The 21,255-nt window shown below is 44.0% G+C and overlaps 2 protein-coding genes across 5 annotated transcripts in view; one reads left to right on the top strand and one right to left on the bottom strand.

Moving 5' to 3' along the window:
- Nucleotides 1–11,671, top strand: part of zgc:171971 (uncharacterized protein LOC569690 homolog) — a 29,021-nt gene extending 17,350 nt beyond the window's left edge. The window contains exons 5-8 of one of the 2 annotated variants that reach the window (XM_055935991.1): nt 3,925–4,027; nt 8,777–9,516; nt 10,009–10,158; nt 11,252–11,671. In XM_055935991.1, coding sequence (XP_055791966.1) covers nt 3,925–4,027; nt 8,777–9,516; nt 10,009–10,158; nt 11,252–11,386 — 1,128 coding nt within the window. In that variant the 3' untranslated portion in view covers nt 11,387–11,671. The remainder of the gene's footprint in view (nt 1–3,924; nt 4,028–8,776; nt 9,517–10,008; nt 10,159–11,251) is intronic. The other variant, XM_055935999.1, reaches the window with a different exon arrangement.
- Nucleotides 1–21,255, bottom strand: part of tfam (transcription factor A, mitochondrial) — a 70,217-nt gene that overhangs the window by 12,076 nt on the left and 36,886 nt on the right. For 2 of the 3 annotated variants that reach the window (XM_055936011.1, XM_055936029.1), the window contains one exon: nt 12,258–12,548. In XM_055936011.1, the coding sequence (XP_055791986.1) occupies nt 12,327–12,548 (222 nt within the window). In that variant the 3' untranslated portion in view covers nt 12,258–12,326. Of the gene's footprint in view, nt 1–12,257; nt 12,549–21,255 lie in introns of those variants that run through there. The other variant, XM_055936020.1, reaches the window with a different exon arrangement.

Genomic DNA, 21,255 nt, shown 5'->3' with positions numbered 1-21,255 from the left:
GGTGTGATAGAAAGACTAGTCAGAGATGCAACTGACATGTTGAATTAGGGCCACAGAATTATACCTACAGAGGAGCGGCTTCTGGAGGAACTTTGAATGTCTTTGAACTTCAGAGTTGGTTTAACGTTGGACCAGAGAGGCTCGTTAACAAGCTTGTGAGAGCAGAGCGGCACCAGAATGTAAATCACGTCCTTTCTGTAGTTAATAAATCCAATGTGAAACGTGATAACTCTAGTATCCCTAACTAGCATTGAAAAAAGTGAATCCATTCTTCTCTAATTAAAAATCTCTCCCCGCATCTTCTGAATCATGCTTGTAACGTTAGTAGGTTACAGCAATGCTTTTGGAGGGCGAGGGGCAGGTGGCCTACACGCACACACAATGGTAACGATTTTTAGCTGGCAGGCAGACGCTGGGAGAAGTTTCTGATTGACAGAGGGATAACGTTATTAACTGGTTCCCATTTGTTTAACATAACAGTTCTGTTCCGGGAACAGTATAGATCACTTTCGTTCCCGGTTCATGTAGTTGTAGTACATGTAGTTATCTCCATGAACCGGTTCCAACCCCTGGTTGAAATACATACATTTATTTACACCTCACACCCCCCCCCCCCCCCATGTAGTTATCTCCATGAACCGGTTCCAACCCCTGGTTGAAATACATACATTTATTTACACCTCACTCCCCCCCCCCCCCCCATGTAGTTATCTCCATGAACCGGTTCCAACCCCTGGTTGAAATACATACATTTATTTACACCTCACTCCCCCCCCCCCCCCCATGTAGTTATCTCCATGAACCGGTTCCAACCCCTGGTTGAAATACATACATTTATTTACACCTCACACTCCCCCCCCCCCCCCATGTAGTTATCTCCATGAACCGGTTCCAACCCCTGGTTGAAATACATACATTTATTTACACCTCACACCCCCCCCCCTCCCATGTAGTTATCTCCATGAACCGGTTCCAACCCCTGGTTGAAATACATACATTTATTTAAACCTCACACTCCCCCCCCCCCCCCCATGTAGTTATCTCCATGAACCGGTTCCAACCCCTGGTTGAAATACATACATTTATTTACACCTCACACCCCCCCCCCCCCCCATGTAGTTATCTCCATGAACCGGTTCCAACCCCTGGTTGAAATACATACATTTATTTACACCTCACACCCCCCCCCCCCCCCATGTAGTTATCTCCATGAACCGGTTCCAACCCCTGGTTGAAATACATACATTTATTTACACCCCCCCCCCCCCCCCATGTAGTTATCTCCATGAACCGGTTCCAACCCCTGGTTGAAATACATACATTTATTTACACCTCACACTCCCCCCCCCCCCCCATGTAGTTATCTCCATGAACCGGTTCCAACCCCTGGTTGAAATACATACATTTATTTAAACCTCACACTCCCCCCCCCCCCCCATGTAGTTATTTCCATGAACCGGTTCCAACCCCTGGTTGAAATACATACATTTATTTAAACCTCACACTCCCCCCCCCCCCCCCCCCCATGTAGTTATCTCCATGAACCGGTTCCAACCCCTGGTTGAAATACATACATTTATTTAAACCTCACACTCCCCCCCCCCCCCCCATGTAGTTATTTCCATGAACCGGTTCCAACCCCTGGTTGAAATACATACATTTATTTACACCTCACACCCCCCCCCCCCCCCCCATGTAGTTATTTCCATGAACCGGTTCCAACCCCTGGTTGAAATACATACATTTATTTAAACCTCACACTCCCCCCCCCCCCCCCCATGTAGTTATCTCCATGAACCGGTTCCAACCCCTGGTTGAAATACATACATTTATTTAAACCTCACACTCCCCCCCCCCCCCCATGTAGTTATTTCCATGAACCGGTTCCAACCCCTGGTTGAAATACATATTTATTTAAACCTCACACCCCCCCCCCCCCCCCATGTAGTTATCTCCATGAACCGGTTCCAACCCCTGGTTGAAATACATATATTTATTTAAACCTCACACTCCCCCCCCCCCCCCCATGTAGTTATCTCCATGAACCGGTTCCAACCCCTGGTTGAAATACATACATTTATTTAAACCTCACACTCCCCCCCCCCCCCATGTAGTTATCTCCATGAACCGGTTCCAACCCCTGGTTGAAATACATACATTTATTTACACCCCCCCCCCCCCCCCCCATGTAGTTATCTCCATGAACCGGTTCCAACCCCTGGTTGAAATACATATATTTATTTACACCCCCCCCCCCCCCCCCCCCCCCATGTAGTTATCTCCATGAACCGGTTCCAACCCCTGGTTGAAATACATACATTTATTTAAACCTCACACTTTCCCCCCCATGTAGTTATCTCCATGAACCGGTTCCAACCCCTGGTTGAAATACATACATTTATTTACACCTCACACCCCCCCCCCCCCCCCATGTAGTTATCTCCATGAACCGGTTCCAACCCCTGGTTGAAATACATACATTTATTTAAACCTCACACTCCCCCCCCCCCCCCATGTAGTTATCTCCATGAACCGGTTCCAACCCCTGGTTGAAATACATACATTTATTTACACCTCACACCCCCCCCCCCCCCCCATGTAGTTATCTCCATGAACCGGTTCCAACCCCTGGTTGAAATACATACATTTATTTAAACCTCACACTCCCCCCCCCCCCCCATGTAGTTATCTCCATGAACCGGTTCCAACCCCTGGTTGAAATACATACATTTATTTACACCTCACTCCCCCCCCCCCCCCCCCCATGTAGTTATCTCCATGAACCGGTTCCAACCCCTGGTTGAAATACATACATTTATTTAAACCTCACCCCCCCCCCCCCCCCCCCATGTAGTTATCTCCATGAACCGGTTCCAACCCCTGGTTGAAATACATACATTTTTTTACACCCCCCCCCCCCCCCCCCCCATGTAGTTATCTCCATGAACCGGTTCCAACCCCTGGTTGAAATACATACATTTATTTACACCTCACACCCCCCCCCCCCCCCCCATGTAGTTATCTCCATGAACCGGTTCCAACCCCTGGTTGAAATACATACATTTATTTACACCTCACACCCCCCCCCCCCCCCCCCATGTAGTTATCTCCATGAACCGGTTCCAACCCCTGGTTGAAATACATACATTTATTTACACCTCACACCCCCCCCCCCCCCCATGTAGTTATTTCCATGAACCGGTTCCAACCCCTGGTTGAAATACATACATTTATTTACACCTCACACCCCCCCCCCCCCCCCCCCATGTAGTTATCTCCATGAACCGGTTCCAACCCCTGGTTGAAATACATACATTTATTTACACCTCACTCCCCCCCCCCCCCCCATGTAGTTATCTCCATGAACCGGTTCCAACCCCTGGTTGAAATACATACATTTATTTACACCTCACTCCCCCCCCCCCCCCATGTAGTTATCTCCATGAACCGGTTCCAACCCCTGGTTGAAATACATACATTTATTTACACCTCACTCCCCCCCCCCCCCCCCATGTAGTTATCTCCATGAACCGGTTCCAACCCCTGGTTGAAATACATACATTTATTTACACCTCACTCCCCCCCCCCCCCCCATGTAGTTATCTCCATGAACCGGTTCCAACCCCTGGTTGAAATACATACATTTATTTACACCTCACTCCCCCCCCCCCCCCCATGTAGTTATCTCCATGAACCGGTTCCAACCCCTGGTTGAAATACATACATTTATTTACACCTCACGCCCCCCCCCCCCCCCCATGTAGTTATCTCCATGAACCGGTTCCAACCCCTGGTTGAAATACATACATTTATTTACACCTCACACCCCCCCCCCCCCCCATGTAGTTATTTCCATGAACCGGTTCCAACCCCTGGTTGAAATACATACATTTATTTAAACCTCACACTTTCCCCCCCATGTAGTTTTTGGATGATCCTGGTTTGAAAAATGATGCCAAGAACAAGCCGATTCAACTGCCACTGTATCAATCCAGCAACTTCCTGATTACAGAGGCCACAACTCCACGTAAGTAGACACAGGGCCTTTAGAAAGCATTCATCCTGATAACAGAGGCAACAACTCCATGTAAGTAGACACAGTGCCTTCAGAAAGCATTCATCCTGATAACAGAGGCCACAACTCCACGTAAGTAGACACAGTGCCTTCAGAAAGCATTCATCCTGATAACAGAGGCCACAACTCCACGTAAGTAGACACAGGGCCTTTAGAAAGCATTCATCCTGATAACAGAGGCAACAACTCCATGTAAGTAGACACAGTGCCTTCAGAAAGCATTCATCCTGATAACAGAGGCCACAACTCCACGTAAGTAGACACAGTGCCTTCAGAAAGCATTCATCCTGATAACAGAGGCCACAACTCCACGTAAGTAGACACAGTGCCTTCAGAAAGTATTCATACCCCTTGACTTGTTCCACATTGTGTTACAGCCTGTGTTCAAAAATGGATTAAAATCATTTTTAGATTTCAAAATGTATATAAAATTAAATATAATCTAATTTACATAAGGAGTCACACCCTTGAGTCAATACATGTTAGAATCACCTTTGGCAGTGGGTAAGTCTCAAAGCTTTGCACACCTGGATTGTACAATCTTTTCACATTCTTTTTAAAAAATTGTTCAAGCTCTGTCAAGTTGATCATTGCAAGACAGTCATTTGCCATAGATTTTCAAGCCGACTTAGTTTTTTGAATTAACTCGGCCACTCAGGAACATTCAACGTCATCTTGGTAAACAACCACAGTGTATATTTGGCCTTGTGTTTTAGGGTTTTGTCCAGCTGAAAGGTGAATTGTTTCCAGTATCTGTTGGAAAGCAGACAACTAGGGTTAGGGGTTAAAGCAGACTGAACCAGGTTTTCCTCTAGGGTTTTGTCCAGCTGAAAGGTGAATTGTTTCCAGTATCTGTTGGAAAGCAGACTGAACCAGGTCTTCCTCTAGGATTTTGCTTGTGCTTAGCTCTATTCTGTTTCTTTTTATAAAAAATGTTTTTTTAGACTCCCTCGTCCTTGCCGATGACAAGTCTACCCATAACATGATGCAGCCATCACCATGCTTGACAATATGAAGTGTTACTCAGTGTTGGGGTACAGAGATGAGGTAGTCATTTAAAAAATCATGTTAAACAATATTCGACTATTACACCGAGTCCAATCAAATGTATTTATATAGCCCATCTTACATCAGCTGATATCACAAAGTGCTGTACAGAAACCCAGCCTAAAACCCCAAACAGCAAGCAATGCAGATGTAGAAGCACGGTGGCTAGGAAAAACTCCCTAAAAGGCCGAAACCTAGGAAGAAACCTAGAGAGGAACCAGGCTCTGAGGGGTGGCCAGTCCTCTAGAAAGGCAGGTTCCTAGGAAGAAACGGGATCCTATTCTGGCTGTGCAGGTAGAGATAAGAGTACATGGTCATTAAGGCTAGATTGTTCTTCAAGATGATCATAGATGACCAGCAGGGTCAAATAATAAGTGGTTGTAGAGTGTGCAACAGGTCAGCACCTCAGGAGTAAATGTCAGTTGACTTTCCATAGCCGAGCATTCAGAGGTCGAGACAGCAGTCACGGTAGCGAGAGACAGGAAACCGCAGGTCTGGAAAAAGGTAGCACGTCCGGTGAACAGATCAGGGTTCCATAGCCGCAGGCAGAACAGCAGAAACTGGATCAGCAGCACGACCTGGGGGAGAGGGGATAGCCAAGAGTTGTCAGGCATGGTCCTAGGGCAGAGAGAGATGGCGGAATCAGAGGGAGCATACTTAAGATCACACAGGACACCCAGAGAAGACAGGATAGGACAGACTGACCCTAGCCCCCCGACACTGGGGACTGAGGGGGGGGCAACCAGGCAGGATATAACTCCACCCACTTTGCCAAAGCACAGCCCCCCCCAACATCAGAGGGACATCAACAGACCACCAACGTACTACCCTGAGACAAGGAGGAGCCCACAAAGATGTCACCCAAGACCAGAGAGGAAGGATCATGTCAGTGACTCAACCCACTCAAGTATAGTGAAAAAAGCCTGGCAAGACGCTCAGACCCCGTAACGGTGGAGGAGACTCCTGGGAAGGCTCAGGCCCCGTAACGGTGGAGGAGACTCCTGGGAAGGCTCAGACCCCGTAACGGTGGAGGAGACTCCTGGGAAGGCTCAGACCCCGTAACGGTGGAGGAGACACCTGGGAAGGCTCAGGCCCCGTAACGGTGGAGGAGACACCTGGGAAGGCTCAGGCCCCGTAACGGTGGAGGAGACTCCTGGGAAGGCTCAGACCCCGTAGCGGTGGAGGAGACACCTGGGAAGGCTCAGGCCCCGTAACGGTGGAGGAGACACCTGGGAAGACTCAGACCCCGTAACGGTGGAGGAGACTCCTGGGAAGGCTCAGGCCCCGTAGCGGTGGAGGAGACTCCTGGGAAGGCTCAGGCCCCGTAACGGTGGAGGAGACTCCTGGGAAGGCTCAGACCCCGTAACGGTGGAGGAGACTCCTGGGAAGGCTCAGACCCCGTAACGGTGGAGGAGACTCCTGGGAAGGCTCAGACCCCGTAACGGTGGAGGAGACTCCTGGGAAGGCTCAGACCCCGTAACGGTGGAGGAGACTCCTGGGAAGGCTCAGACCCCGTAACGGTGGAGGAGACTCCTGGGAAGGCTCAGACCCCGTAACGGTGGAGGAGACTCCTGGGAAGGCTCAGACCCCGTAACGGTGGAGGAGACTCCTGGGAAGGCTCAGACCCCGTAACGGTGGAGGAGACTCCTGGGAAGGCTCAGACCCCGTAACGGTGGAGGAGACTCCTGGGAAGGCTCAGGCCCCGTAACGGTGGAGGAGACACCTGGGAAGGCTCAGACCCCGTAACGGTGGAGGAGACTCCTGGGAAGGCTCAGACCCCGTAACGGTGGAGGAGACACCTGGGAAGGCTCAGGCCCCGTAACGGTGGAGGAGACACCTGGGAAGGCTCAGGCCCCGTAACGGTGGAGGAGACTCCTGGGAAGGCTCAGACCCCGTAGCGGTGGAGGAGACACCTGGGAAGGCTCAGGCCCCGTAACGGTGGAGGAGACACCTGGGAAGACTCAGACCCCGTAACGGTGGAGGAGACTCCTGGGAAGGCTCAGGCCCCGTAGCGGTGGAGGAGACTCCTGGGAAGGCTCAGGCCCCGTAACGGTGGAGGAGACTCCTGGGAAGGCTCAGACCCCGTAACGGTGGAGGAGACTCCTGGGAAGGCTCAGACCCCGTAACGGTGGAGGAGACTCCTGGGAAGGCTCAGACCCCGTAACGGTGGAGGAGACTCCTGGGAAGGCTCAGACCCCGTAACGGTGGAGGAGACTCCTGGGAAGGCTCAGACCCCGTAACGGTGGAGGAGACTCCTGGGAAGGCTCAGACCCCGTAACGGTGGAGGAGACTCCTGGGAAGGCTCAGACCCCGTAACGGTGGAGGAGACTCCTGGGAAGGCTCAGACCCCGTAACGGTGGAGGAGACTCCTGGGAAGGCTCAGACCCCGTAACGGTGGAGGAGACTCCTGGGAAGGCTCAGGCTCTGACTCGTTGCTTAGTGGGGAAAACCGGTTGAATGTTTCTCATCGGCTGAATGAGCGACACCAGTCTAGCATGTGGACAGCATTTCTTTCCAGAATCCATGTTGTTGCCTGGCTGTGCAGAGGGATTAACACCAGTCTAGCATGTGGACAGCATTTCTTTCCAGAATCCATGTTGTTGCCTGGCTGTGCAGAGGGATTAACACTACTACCTGTATTTACACAGACACCATCATCCTTTCCTACACTTTAAATCGCCGTTTGGTCCAACTATTGCATCTGAAGCAGAGTTCCCAACCCAGCGATCCTCCTGTATATTTCCGAGGACAGCGACTGCAGTGAGAAGGCACCATGTTACTCAGCTTCTCCGTCTGGAGGAGGTCCTGCAGATCCATGCCAGATGAAACGTTTCCATCCCGGACGCTTCTGGAAGTAGAGGGAGGACAAAACTAGGACGTTGGTAAAGTGGTCAACGCCAGAGTTTGATTAAACGGACAGGAAGAGAGAGAAAGAATCAACAAACAGCAGCAGAGACAACGGGGAAGTCCATTGTTCAGCACATTTTTACTCCTGAACTTATTTAGGCCAATACAAAGGGGTTGAACACTTATTCACTCAAGACATTTCAGCTTTTCATTTGTTCATTTCTACAAACTAAATTCCATTTTGACATTATGGGGTATTGAGTGTAGGCCAGTGACACAATCTCATTGAATCCATTTTAAGTTCCGTCTGTAACAACACAATGAGGAATAAGTCAAAGGGGTGTTTCCTGAAGGCCCTCGATGCACAACACACTATGTAGACAGACATGGAGGTGTACAGACTCAATACATAAAGACATGATACATGGAGGTGCACAGACTCAATACATAAAGACATGATACATGGAGGTGTACAGACTCAATACATAAAGACATGATATATGGAGGTGTACAGACTCAATACATAAAGACATGATACATGGGGGATACAGACTCAATACATAAAGACATGATACATGGGGGATACATGGAGGATACAGACTCAATACATAAAGACATGATACATGGAGGTGTACAGACTCAATACATAAAGACATGATACATGGAGGTGTACAGACTCAATACATAAAGACATGATACATGGAGGTGTACAGACTCAATACATAAAGACATGATACGTGTGTTTCAGTCTTGTCAATCCAAACTGGTTCCCAGGTAACTGATGGTCCTGTGTTTGTTGCCCTACAGCATTCAGAGCCCCTGCTACTACTAACCCACACCTGCCCCTTCAGTACGGACCAGGCCAGGGGGTTCTGAGCCCAGACCAGATCCCTCAGTACGGACCAGGCCAGGGGGTCCTGAGCCCAGACCAGGTCCATCAGTACGGACCAGGCCAGGGGGTCCTGAGCCCAGACCAGATCCCTCAGTACGAACCAGGCCAGGGGGTCCTGAGCCCAGACCAGATCCCTCAGTACGGACCAGGCCAGGGGGTCCTGAGCCCAGACCAGATCCTTCAGTATGGACCAGGCCAGGGGGTCCTGAGCCCAGACCAGATCCCTCAGTACGGACCAGGCCAGGGGGTCCTGAGCCCAGACCAGATCCCTCAGTACGGACCAGGCCAGGGGGTCCTGAGCCCAGACCAGATCCCTCAGTACGGACCAGGCCAGGGGGTCCTGAGCCCAGACCAGCTCACTCAGTACGGACCAGGCCAGGGGGTCCTGAGCCCAGACCAGATCCCTCAGTACGGACCAGGCCAGGGGGTCCTGAGCCCAGACCAGCCCTCTGTAGCAGATCTCTTCCATCAGCTGACGGTTTCAGAGACAGAAGAGTTGCTGTTCATCCAGCTTCCTGATATTATCCCTGGCCAGCCAACCACAGCCACCGGCCAGCCAACCACAGCCACCGGCCAGCCAATCACAGCCCCAGAAAAAAATGGTAAAAAAGACTCCAAGTCCGACAGCAAGCGCTGCTCTCACATTAAAGCACCAGTGAGTAACGACCACCTTCTATGCTATGTTCTACCGTCCACTTCACTCTAACAGAGAAACATTTCACGCTAAGGTCTACATTTGTTGTATTCCATGTTCTCCCTCAGGACCCTGCTAGAGACAGTGTTCCCATCCGGTTAGAGTTCTCCTGACCCCTGACCCTAAAGGCCATGTTCTCCCTCAGGACCCTGCTAGAGACAGTGTTCCCATCCGGTTAGAGTTCTCCTGACCCCTGACCCTAAAGGCCATGTTCTCCCTCAGGACCCTGCTAGAGACAGTGTTCCCATCCGGTTAGAGTTCTCCTGACCCCTGACCCTAAAGGCCATGTTCTCCCTCAGGACCCTGCTAGAGACAGTGTTCCCATCCGGTCAGAGTTCTACTGACCCCTGACCCTAAAGGCCATGTTCTCCCCCAGGACCCTGCTAGAGACAGTGTTCCCATCCGGTCAGAGTTCTCCTGACCCCTGACCCTAACGGCCATGTTCTTCCACAGGACCCTGCTGGTCAAGACGTTCCTGTCCTGTCAGAGTTCACAGAGGGCTTTCTGGGTAAACTACAGATCAGGAAGTCTGGCAAGGTGCAGCTGGTGCTGGGAGACATCACTATGGACGTCTCAGAGGGAGCTGCCTTCTCTTTCCTACAGGTCCGTTAATATAATAGACATATTACAGGGTTAGATGGTGTTGAGGAACATCACTATGGACGTCTCAGAGGGAGCTGCCTTCTCTTTCCTACAGGTCCGTTAATATAATAGACATATTACAGGGTTAGATGGTGTTGAGGAACATCACTATGGACGTCTCAGAGGGAGCGGCCTTCTCTTTCCTACAGGTCCGTTAATATAATAGACATATTACAGGGTTAGATGGTGTTGAGGAACATCACTATGGACGTCTCAGAGGGAGCGGCCTTCTCTTTCCTACAGGTCCGTTAATATAATAGACATATTACAGGGTTAGATGGTGTTGAGGAACATCACTATGGACGTATCAGAGGGAGCGGCCTTCTCTTTCCTACAGGTCCGTTAATATAATAGACATTACAGGGTTAGATGGTGTTGAGGAACATCACTATGGACGTATCAGAGGCAGCTCTCCTGTTTAGTCCTAAAGAACCACATAGTCCTGATTCACTGTGATCCAGGATGTGTTTAGTCCTAAAGAACCACATAGTCCTGATTCACTGTGATCCAGCATGTGTTTAGTCCTGATTCACTGTGATCCAGGATGTGTTTAGTCCTAAAGAACCACATAGTCCTGATTCACTGTGATCCAGGATGTGTTTAGTCCTGATTCACTGTGATCCAGGATGTGTTTAGTCCTAAAGAACCACATAGTCCTGATTCACTGTGATCCAGGATGTGTTTAGTCCTAAAGAACCACATAGTCCTGATTCACTGTGATCCAGGATGTGTTTAATCCTAAAGAACCACATAGTCCTGATTCACTGTGATCCAGGATGTGTTTAGTCCTAAAGAACCACATAGTCCTGATTCACTGTGATCCAGGATGTGTTTAGTCCTAAAGAACCACATAGTCCTGATTCACTGTGATCCAGGATGTGTTTAGTCCTGATTCACTGTGATCCAGGATGTGTTTAGTCCTAAAGAACCACATAGTCCTGATTCACTGTGATCCAGGATGTGTTTAGTCCTGATTCACTGTGATCCAGGATGTGCAGACAATGTCTTAGGGTCAGACAATGAGGGGCTAAATCCTCTGTTATTTCTCCCACAGCAACTGGTGTCTGTGCGTCTGTCTGAGGGCCTGACTGGAGACATGAGTATCCTGGGGAACATCAAGCACAAGCTGGTCTGCTCTCCAGACTTCCAGGCTCTGCTACCGTCACCTGACCACTCAGCACCTCTCTAACTTATATACACTTCACCTTTTTCAGCATTCATCTGTAGATATTGTACACTTTTATTATACGATGTGAGCATTAAGTGTGTAGACATTGTACAGTTTTATTATACGATGTGAGCATTAAGTGTGTAGACATTGTACATAGTTTACTTTCATCATACAGCGTTTTATGGACCTTGTCGATTTCCTCCCAATTTGTTTTCACTGTATAAACATTGTGTATAATATGAAGTGTCCTTTTTTTTAATGTACGTAAATGTTTATTTAATAAAGATTAAATACAAAACATGAGGCAACTTTTCCGCAGGTAAAAACGAATAGTCTACAAACAAAGTCACTGGTATGTCAACACTCAGCAAAGACTATATCTAGTATAGACTAGCCTGTACAGTACGTAATGCATAGAGACAGTATAAACAGAACGTTGCCCTGGTTACGGGAACTTCAACATAATTCATCTTTTCATAGTAGAAAGAACACTGCTTTGTGACATCACACAGTGAACACTGCTTTGTGACATCACACAGTGAACACTGCTTTGTGACATCATACAGTGAACACTGCTTTGTGACATCACACAGTGAACACTGCTTTGTGACATCATACAGTGAACACTGCTTTGTGACATCATACAGTGAACACTGCTTTGTGACATCACACAGTGAACACTGCTTTGTGACATCACAGTGAATTCTCACTTTGTGACATCATACAGTGAACACTGCTTTGTGACATCACAGTGAATTCTCACTTTGTGACATCATACAGTGAACTCTGAACTGTCGGTTGAGAACGTTTGATGATCTTTCACAGACTGATGAAGGGGTCTTTCACAGTTTGAGGCGCTACGAGCATTGATAGGACTATGAACAACTGATAAACAAAGTGTATTTTATTTGGGACGGTAACTTGCCTTTATAACAGCACCCTTCCTCTCCAGAACAACTCAGGCCTTTTTCCCGCTCCTCACTGTCTTAGCTTCTGCAGATTTAGTTTTCACCACTTTCACTTTGGGTTTCTGTTTGCCTCCTTTAGTAGCTGTTTTTTTCTTGTGGGTCTTTTTCCGTCTGATCAGGTCCTCCCGTCCGATATCCATCATGTGTTCCTCCCAGGACTTCATCTCAGTCGTATAGCGCACCTTATCATCCTCCGCCAGCTGCATGTAAACCTGCAGAGCACACATCAGAGTCAGTTAGTCATCTAGACCAGAAACATCACAGAGTCAGTCTAGTAGTTAAGTCATGTAGACCTGAAACATCACAGAGTCAATTAGCCTAGTAATTAAAAAGCAATGTCCTCCAAATCAACGTTTCACAATTAATGGCATCCCTACAGATTATTGTAAATAACATCTACCAAAATTAAACCAGGAATTACATTCCACTTATCTAAAGTCTTAAGGAACTTAATTGAGCCATTATATCACTTCCTGTTTCACTAGGGTATAAAAATGAGGTAACATGCATGCAATATCCCTTTGTCATCCAACACCATGAAGAAAACAAAAGACCTGTCAGTTCAAAGAGACAGATGGTCGTAGACCTGCATAAATCTGATAATGGCTACAAGAAGATCCACAAACGATTGAATATACCACTGAGCACTGTCAGGGCAATTACTAAAAGATATGGAACAGTTGAAAACCTCACGGGTAGAGGACGCAAATGCATTTTGCCCCCCAGGACAGGGAGGAGGATAATGAGAGACAGTCCCCCATATGTATATAACTACATCTATACCACCACCACCACCACCATATGTATATAACTACATCTATACCACCACCACCACCATATGTATATAACTACATCTATACCACCACCATATGTATATAACTACATCTATACCACCTCCACCACCATATGTATATAACTACATCTATACCACCACCACCACCATATGTATATAACTACATCTATACCACCACCACCATATGTATATAACTACATCTATACCACCACCATATGTATATAACTACATCTATACCACCACCATATGTATATAACTACATCTATACCACCACCACCACCATATGTATATAACTACATCTTACCACCTCCACCACCATATGTATATAACTACATCTATACCACCACCACCACCATATGTATATAACTACATCTATACCACCACCACCACCATATGTATATAACTACATCTATACCACCACCATATGTATATAACTACATCTATACCACCACCACCACCATATGTATATAACTACATCTATACCACCTCCACCACCATATGTATATAACTACATCTATACCACCACCACCATATGTATATAACTACATCTATACCACCACCATATGTATATAACTACATCTATACCACCTCCACCACCATATGTATATAACTACATCTATACCACCTCCACCACCATATGTATATAACTACATCTATACCACCACCACCACCATATGTATATAACTACATCTATACCACCACCACCACCACCATATGTATATAACTACATCTATACCACCACCACCACCATATGTATATAACTACATCTATACCACCACCATATGTATATAACTACATCTATACCACCACCACCATATGTATATAACTACATCTATACCACCACCATATGTATATAACTACATCTATACCACCACCATATGTATATAACTACATCTATACCACCACCACCACCATATGTATATAACTACATCTATACCACCTCCACCATATGTATATAACTACATCTATACCACCACCATATGTATATAACTACATCTATACCACCACCACCACCATATGTATATAACTACATCTATACCACCACCACCATATGTATATAACTACATCTATACCACCTCCACCACCATATGTATATAACTACATCTATACCACCACCACCATATGTATATAACTACATCTATACCACCTCCACCACCATATGTATATAACAACATCTATACCACCACCATATGTATATAACTACATCTATACCAACACCATATGTATATAACTACATCTATACCACCACCACCACCACCATATGTATATAACTACATCTATACCACCACCACCACCATATGTATATAACTACATCTATACCACCACCACCACCACCATATGTATATAACTACATCTATACCACCACCACCATATGTATATAACTACATCTATACCACCACCACCATATGTATATAACTACATCTATACCACCACCACCACCATATGTATATAACTACATCTATACCACCACCACCACCACCATATGTATATAACTACATCTATACCACCACCACCACCACCATATGTATATAACTACATCTATACCACCTCCACCACCATATGTATATAACTACATCTACACCACCACCACCACCATATGTATATAACTACATCTATACCACCACCACCACCACCATATGTATATAACTACATCTATACCACCACCATATGTATATAACTACATCTATACCACCACCATATGTATATAACTACATCTATACCACCTCCACCACCACCATATGTATATAACTACATCTATACCACCACCACCACCATATGTATATAACTACATCTATACCACCACCACCACCATATGTATATAACTACATCTATACCACCACTACCACCATATGTATATAACTACATCTATACCACCACCACCACCATATGTATATAACTACATCTATACCACCACCATATGTATATAACTACATCTATACCACCACCACCACCATATGTATATAACTACATCTATACCACCACCATATGTATATAACTACATCTATACCACCACCATATGTATATAACTACATCTACACCACCACCACCACCATATGTATATAACTACATCTATACCACCACCACCACCACCATATGTATATAACTACATCTATACCACCACCACCACCACCATATGTATATAACTACATCTACACCACCACCACCACCATATGTATATAACTACATCTATACCACCACCACCACCACCATATGTATATAACTACATCTATACCCCCACCATATGTATATTACTACATCTATACCACCACCACCACCATATGTATATAACTACATCTATACCACCACCATATGTATATAACTACATCTATACCACCACCATATGTATATAACTACATCTATACCACCACCACCACCACCATATGTATATAACTACATCTATACCACCACCACCATATGTATATAACTACATCTATACCACCACCACCACCACCATATGTATATAACTACATCTATACCACCACCACCATATGTATATAACTACATCTATACCACCACCACCACCACCATATGTATATAACTACATCTATACCACCACCACCACCACCACCACCATATGTATATAACTACATCTACACCACCACCACCACCATATGTATATAACTACATCAATACCACCTCCACCACCACCATATGTATATAACTACATCTATACCACCTCCACCACCACCATATGTATATAACTACATCTATACCACCTCCACCACCACCATATGTATATAACTACATCTATACCACCACCACCATCATATGTATATAACTACATCTATACCACCACCACCACCACCACCATATGTATATAACTACATCTATACCACCTCCACCACCACCATATGTATATAACTACATCTATACCACCACCATATGTATATAACTACATCTATACCACCACCATATGTATATAACTACATCTATACCACCACCATATGTATATAACTACATCTATACCACCTCCACCACCACCATATGTATATAACTACATCTATACCACCACCATATGTATATAACTACATCTATACCACCACCACCACCACCATATGTATATAACTACATCTACACCACCACCACCACCATATGTATATAACTACATCTATACCACCACCATATGTATATAACTACATCTATACCACCACCATATGTATATAACTACATCTATACCACCACCATATGTATATAACTACATCTATACCACCACCACCATATGTATATAACTACATCTATACCACCACCACCACCACCATATGTATATAACTACATCTATACCACCACCATATGTATATAACTACATCTATACCACCACCATATGTATATAACTACATCTATACCACCACCACCACCATATGTATATAACTACATCTATACCACCTCCACCATATGTATATAACTACATCTATACCACCACCACCACCATATGTATATAACTACATCTATACCACCACCACCATATGTATATAACTACATCTATACCACCACCACCACCATATGTATATAACTACATCTATACCACCACCATATGTATATAACTACATCTATACCACCACCACCACCATATGTATATAACTACATCTATACCACCACCATATGTATATAACTACATCTATACCACCACCACCATATGTATATAACTACATCTATACCACCTCCACCACCATATGTATATAACTACATCTATACCACCACCACCACCATATGTATATAACTACATCTATACCACCACCACCACCACCATATGTATATAACTACATCTATACCACCACCACCACCATATGTATATAACTACATCTATACCACCACCATATGTATATAACTACATCTATACCACCTCCACCACCATATGTATATAACTACATCTATACCACCACCACCATATGTATATAACTACATCTATACCACCACCACCACCATATGTATATAACTACATCTATATCACCACCACCATATGTATATAACTACATCTATACCACCACCATATGTATATAACTACATCTATACCACCACCATATGTATATAACTACATCTATACCACCACCACCACCATATGTATATAACTACATCTATACCACCTCCACCACCATATGTATATAACTACATCTATACCACCACCACCACCATATGTATATAACTACATCTATACCACCACCACCACCATATGTATATAACTACATCTATACCACCACCATATGTATATAACTACATCTATACCACCACCATATGTATATAACTACATCTATACCACCACCACCACCATATGTATATAACTACATCTATACCACCTCCACCACCATATGTATATAACTACATCTATACCACCACCACCATATGTATATAACTACATCTATACCACCACCATATGTATATAACTACATCTATACCACCTCCACCACCATATGTATATAACTACATCTATACCACCCCACCACCATATGTATATAACTACATCTATACCACCACCACCACCATATGTATATAACTACATCTATACCACCCCACCACCACCATATGTATATAACTACATCTATACCACCACCACCACCATATGTATATAACTACATCTATACCACCACCATATGTATATAACTACATCTATACCACCACCACCATATGTATATAACTACATCTATACCACCACCATATGTATATAACTACATCTATACCACCACCATATGTATATAACTACATCTATACCACCACCACCACCATATGTATATAACTACATCTATACCACCCCACCATATGTATATAACTACATCTATACCCACCACCATATGTATATAACTACATCTATACCACCACCACCACCATATGTATATAACTACATCTATACCACCACCACCACCATATGTATATAACTACATCTATACCACCACCATATGTATATAACTACATCTATACCACCTCCACCACCATATGTATATAACTACATCTATACCACCACCACCATATGTATATAACTACATCTATACCACCACCACCACCATATGTATATAACTACATCTATATCACCACCACCATATGTATATAACTACATCTATACCACCACCATATGTATATAACTACATCTATACCACCACCATATGTATATAACTACATCTATACCACCACCACCACCATATGTATATAACTACATCTATACCACCCCACCACCATATGTATATAACTACATCTATACCACCACCACCACCATATGTATATAACTACATCTATACCACCACCACCACCATATGTATATAACTACATCTATACCACCACCATATGTATATAACTACATCTATACCACCCACCATATGTATATAACTACATCTATACCACCACCACCACCATATGTATATAACTACATCTATACCACCCCACCACCATATGTATATAACTACATCTATACCACCACCACCATATGTATATAACTACATCTATCCACCACCACCATATGTATATAACTACATCTATACCACCACCACCACCATATGTATATAACTACATCTATACCACCACCACCACCATATGTATATAACTACATCTATACCACCACCACCACCATATGTATATAACTACATCTATACCACCACCACCACCATATGTATATAACTACATCTATACCACCACCATATGTATATAACTACATCTATACCACCACCACCATATGTATATAACTACATCTATACCACCACCCATATGTATATAACTACATCTATACCACCACCATATGTATATAACTACATCTATACCACCACCACCACCATATGTATATAACTACATCTATACCACCTCCACCATATGTATATAACTACATCTATACCACCACCATATGTATATAACTACATCTATACCACCACCACCACCATATGTATATAACTACATCTATACCACCACCACCATATGTATATAACTACATCTATACCACCACCACCACCATATGTATATAACTACATCTATACCACCACCCACCATATGTATATAACTACATCTATACCACCACCATATGTATATAACTACATCTATACCACCACCACCACCATATGTATATAACTACATCTATACCACCACCACCATATGTATATAACTACATCTATACCACCACCACCACCATATGTATATAACTACATCTATACCACCACCACCATATGTATATAACTACATCTATACCACCACCACCACCATATGTATATAACTACATCTATACCACCACCACCACCATATGTATATAACTACATCTATACCACCACCACCACCATATGTATATAACTACATCTATACCACCACCACCATATGTATATAACTACATCTATACCACCACCACCACCATATGTATATAACTACATCTATACCACCACCACCACCATATGTATATAACTACATCTATACCACCACCACCACCATATGTATATAACTACATCTATACCACCCCACCACCATATGTATATAACTACATCTATACCACCACCACCACCATATGTATATAACTACATCTATACCACCACCACCACCATATGTATATAACTACATCTATACCACCACCACCATATGTATATAACTACATCTATACCACCACCACCACCATATGTATATAACTACATCTATACCACCACCACCACCATATGTATATAACTACATCTATACCACCACCACCACCATATGTATATAACTACATCTATACCACCACCACCACCATATGTATATAACTACATCTATACCACCACCATATGTATATAACTACATCTATACCACCCCACCATATGTATATAACTACATCTATACCACCACCACCACCATATGTATATAACTACATCTATACCACCACCACCACCATATGTATATAACTACATCTATACCACCCCACCACCATATGTATATAACTACATCTATACCACCACCACCACCATATGTATATAACTACATCTATACCACCACCACCATATGTATATAACTACATCTATACCACCACCACCACCATATGTATATAACTACATCTATACCACCACCATATGTATATAACTACATCTATACCCACCACCATATGTATATAACTACATCTATACCACCACCACCACCATATGTATATAACTACATCTATACCACCACCACCACCATATGTATATAACTACATCTATACCACCACCACCATATGTATATAACTACATCTATACCACCACCACCACCATATGTATATAACTACATCTATACCACCACCACCACCATATGTATATAACTACATCTATACCACCACCACCATATGTATATAACTACATCTATACCACCACCACCACCATATGTATATAACTACATCTATACCACCACCATATGTATATAACTACATCTATCACCACCACCATATGTATATAACTACATCTATACCACCACCACCACCATATGTATATAACTACATCTATACCACCACCACCATATGTATATAACTACATCTATACCACCACCACCACCATATGTATATAACTACATCTATACCACCCCACCACCATATGTATATAACTACATCTATACCACCACCACCACCATATGTATATAACTACATCTATACCACCACCACCACCATATGTATATAACTACATCTATACCACCACCACCACCATATGTATATAACTACATCTATACCACCACCACCACCATATGTATATAACTACATCCATACCACCACCACCACCATATGTATATAACTACATCTATACCACCACCACCATATGTATATAACTACATCTATACCACCACCATATGTATATAACTACATCTATACCACCACCATATGTATATAACTACATCTATACCACCACCACCACCATATGTATATAACTACATCTATACCACCTCCACCATATGTATATAACTACATCTATACCACCACCACCACCATATGTATATAACTACATCTATACCACCACCACCACCATATGTATATAACTACATCTATACCACCACCATATGTATATAACTACATCTATACCACCACCATATGTATATAACTACATCTATACCACCACCATATGTATATAACTACATCTATACCACCACCACCATATGTATATAACTACATCTATACCACCACCACCACCATATGTATATAACTACATCTATACCACCACCATATGTATATAACTACA

Source organism: Salvelinus fontinalis, chromosome 1 (assembly GCF_029448725.1).
Source record: "Salvelinus fontinalis isolate EN_2023a chromosome 1, ASM2944872v1, whole genome shotgun sequence".
Classification (NCBI taxonomy): Eukaryota; Metazoa; Chordata; class Actinopteri; order Salmoniformes; family Salmonidae; genus Salvelinus; species Salvelinus fontinalis.
Note: the sequence above shows the minus strand (reverse complement) of the source record. Positions and strands in the feature narration are given on the sequence as shown.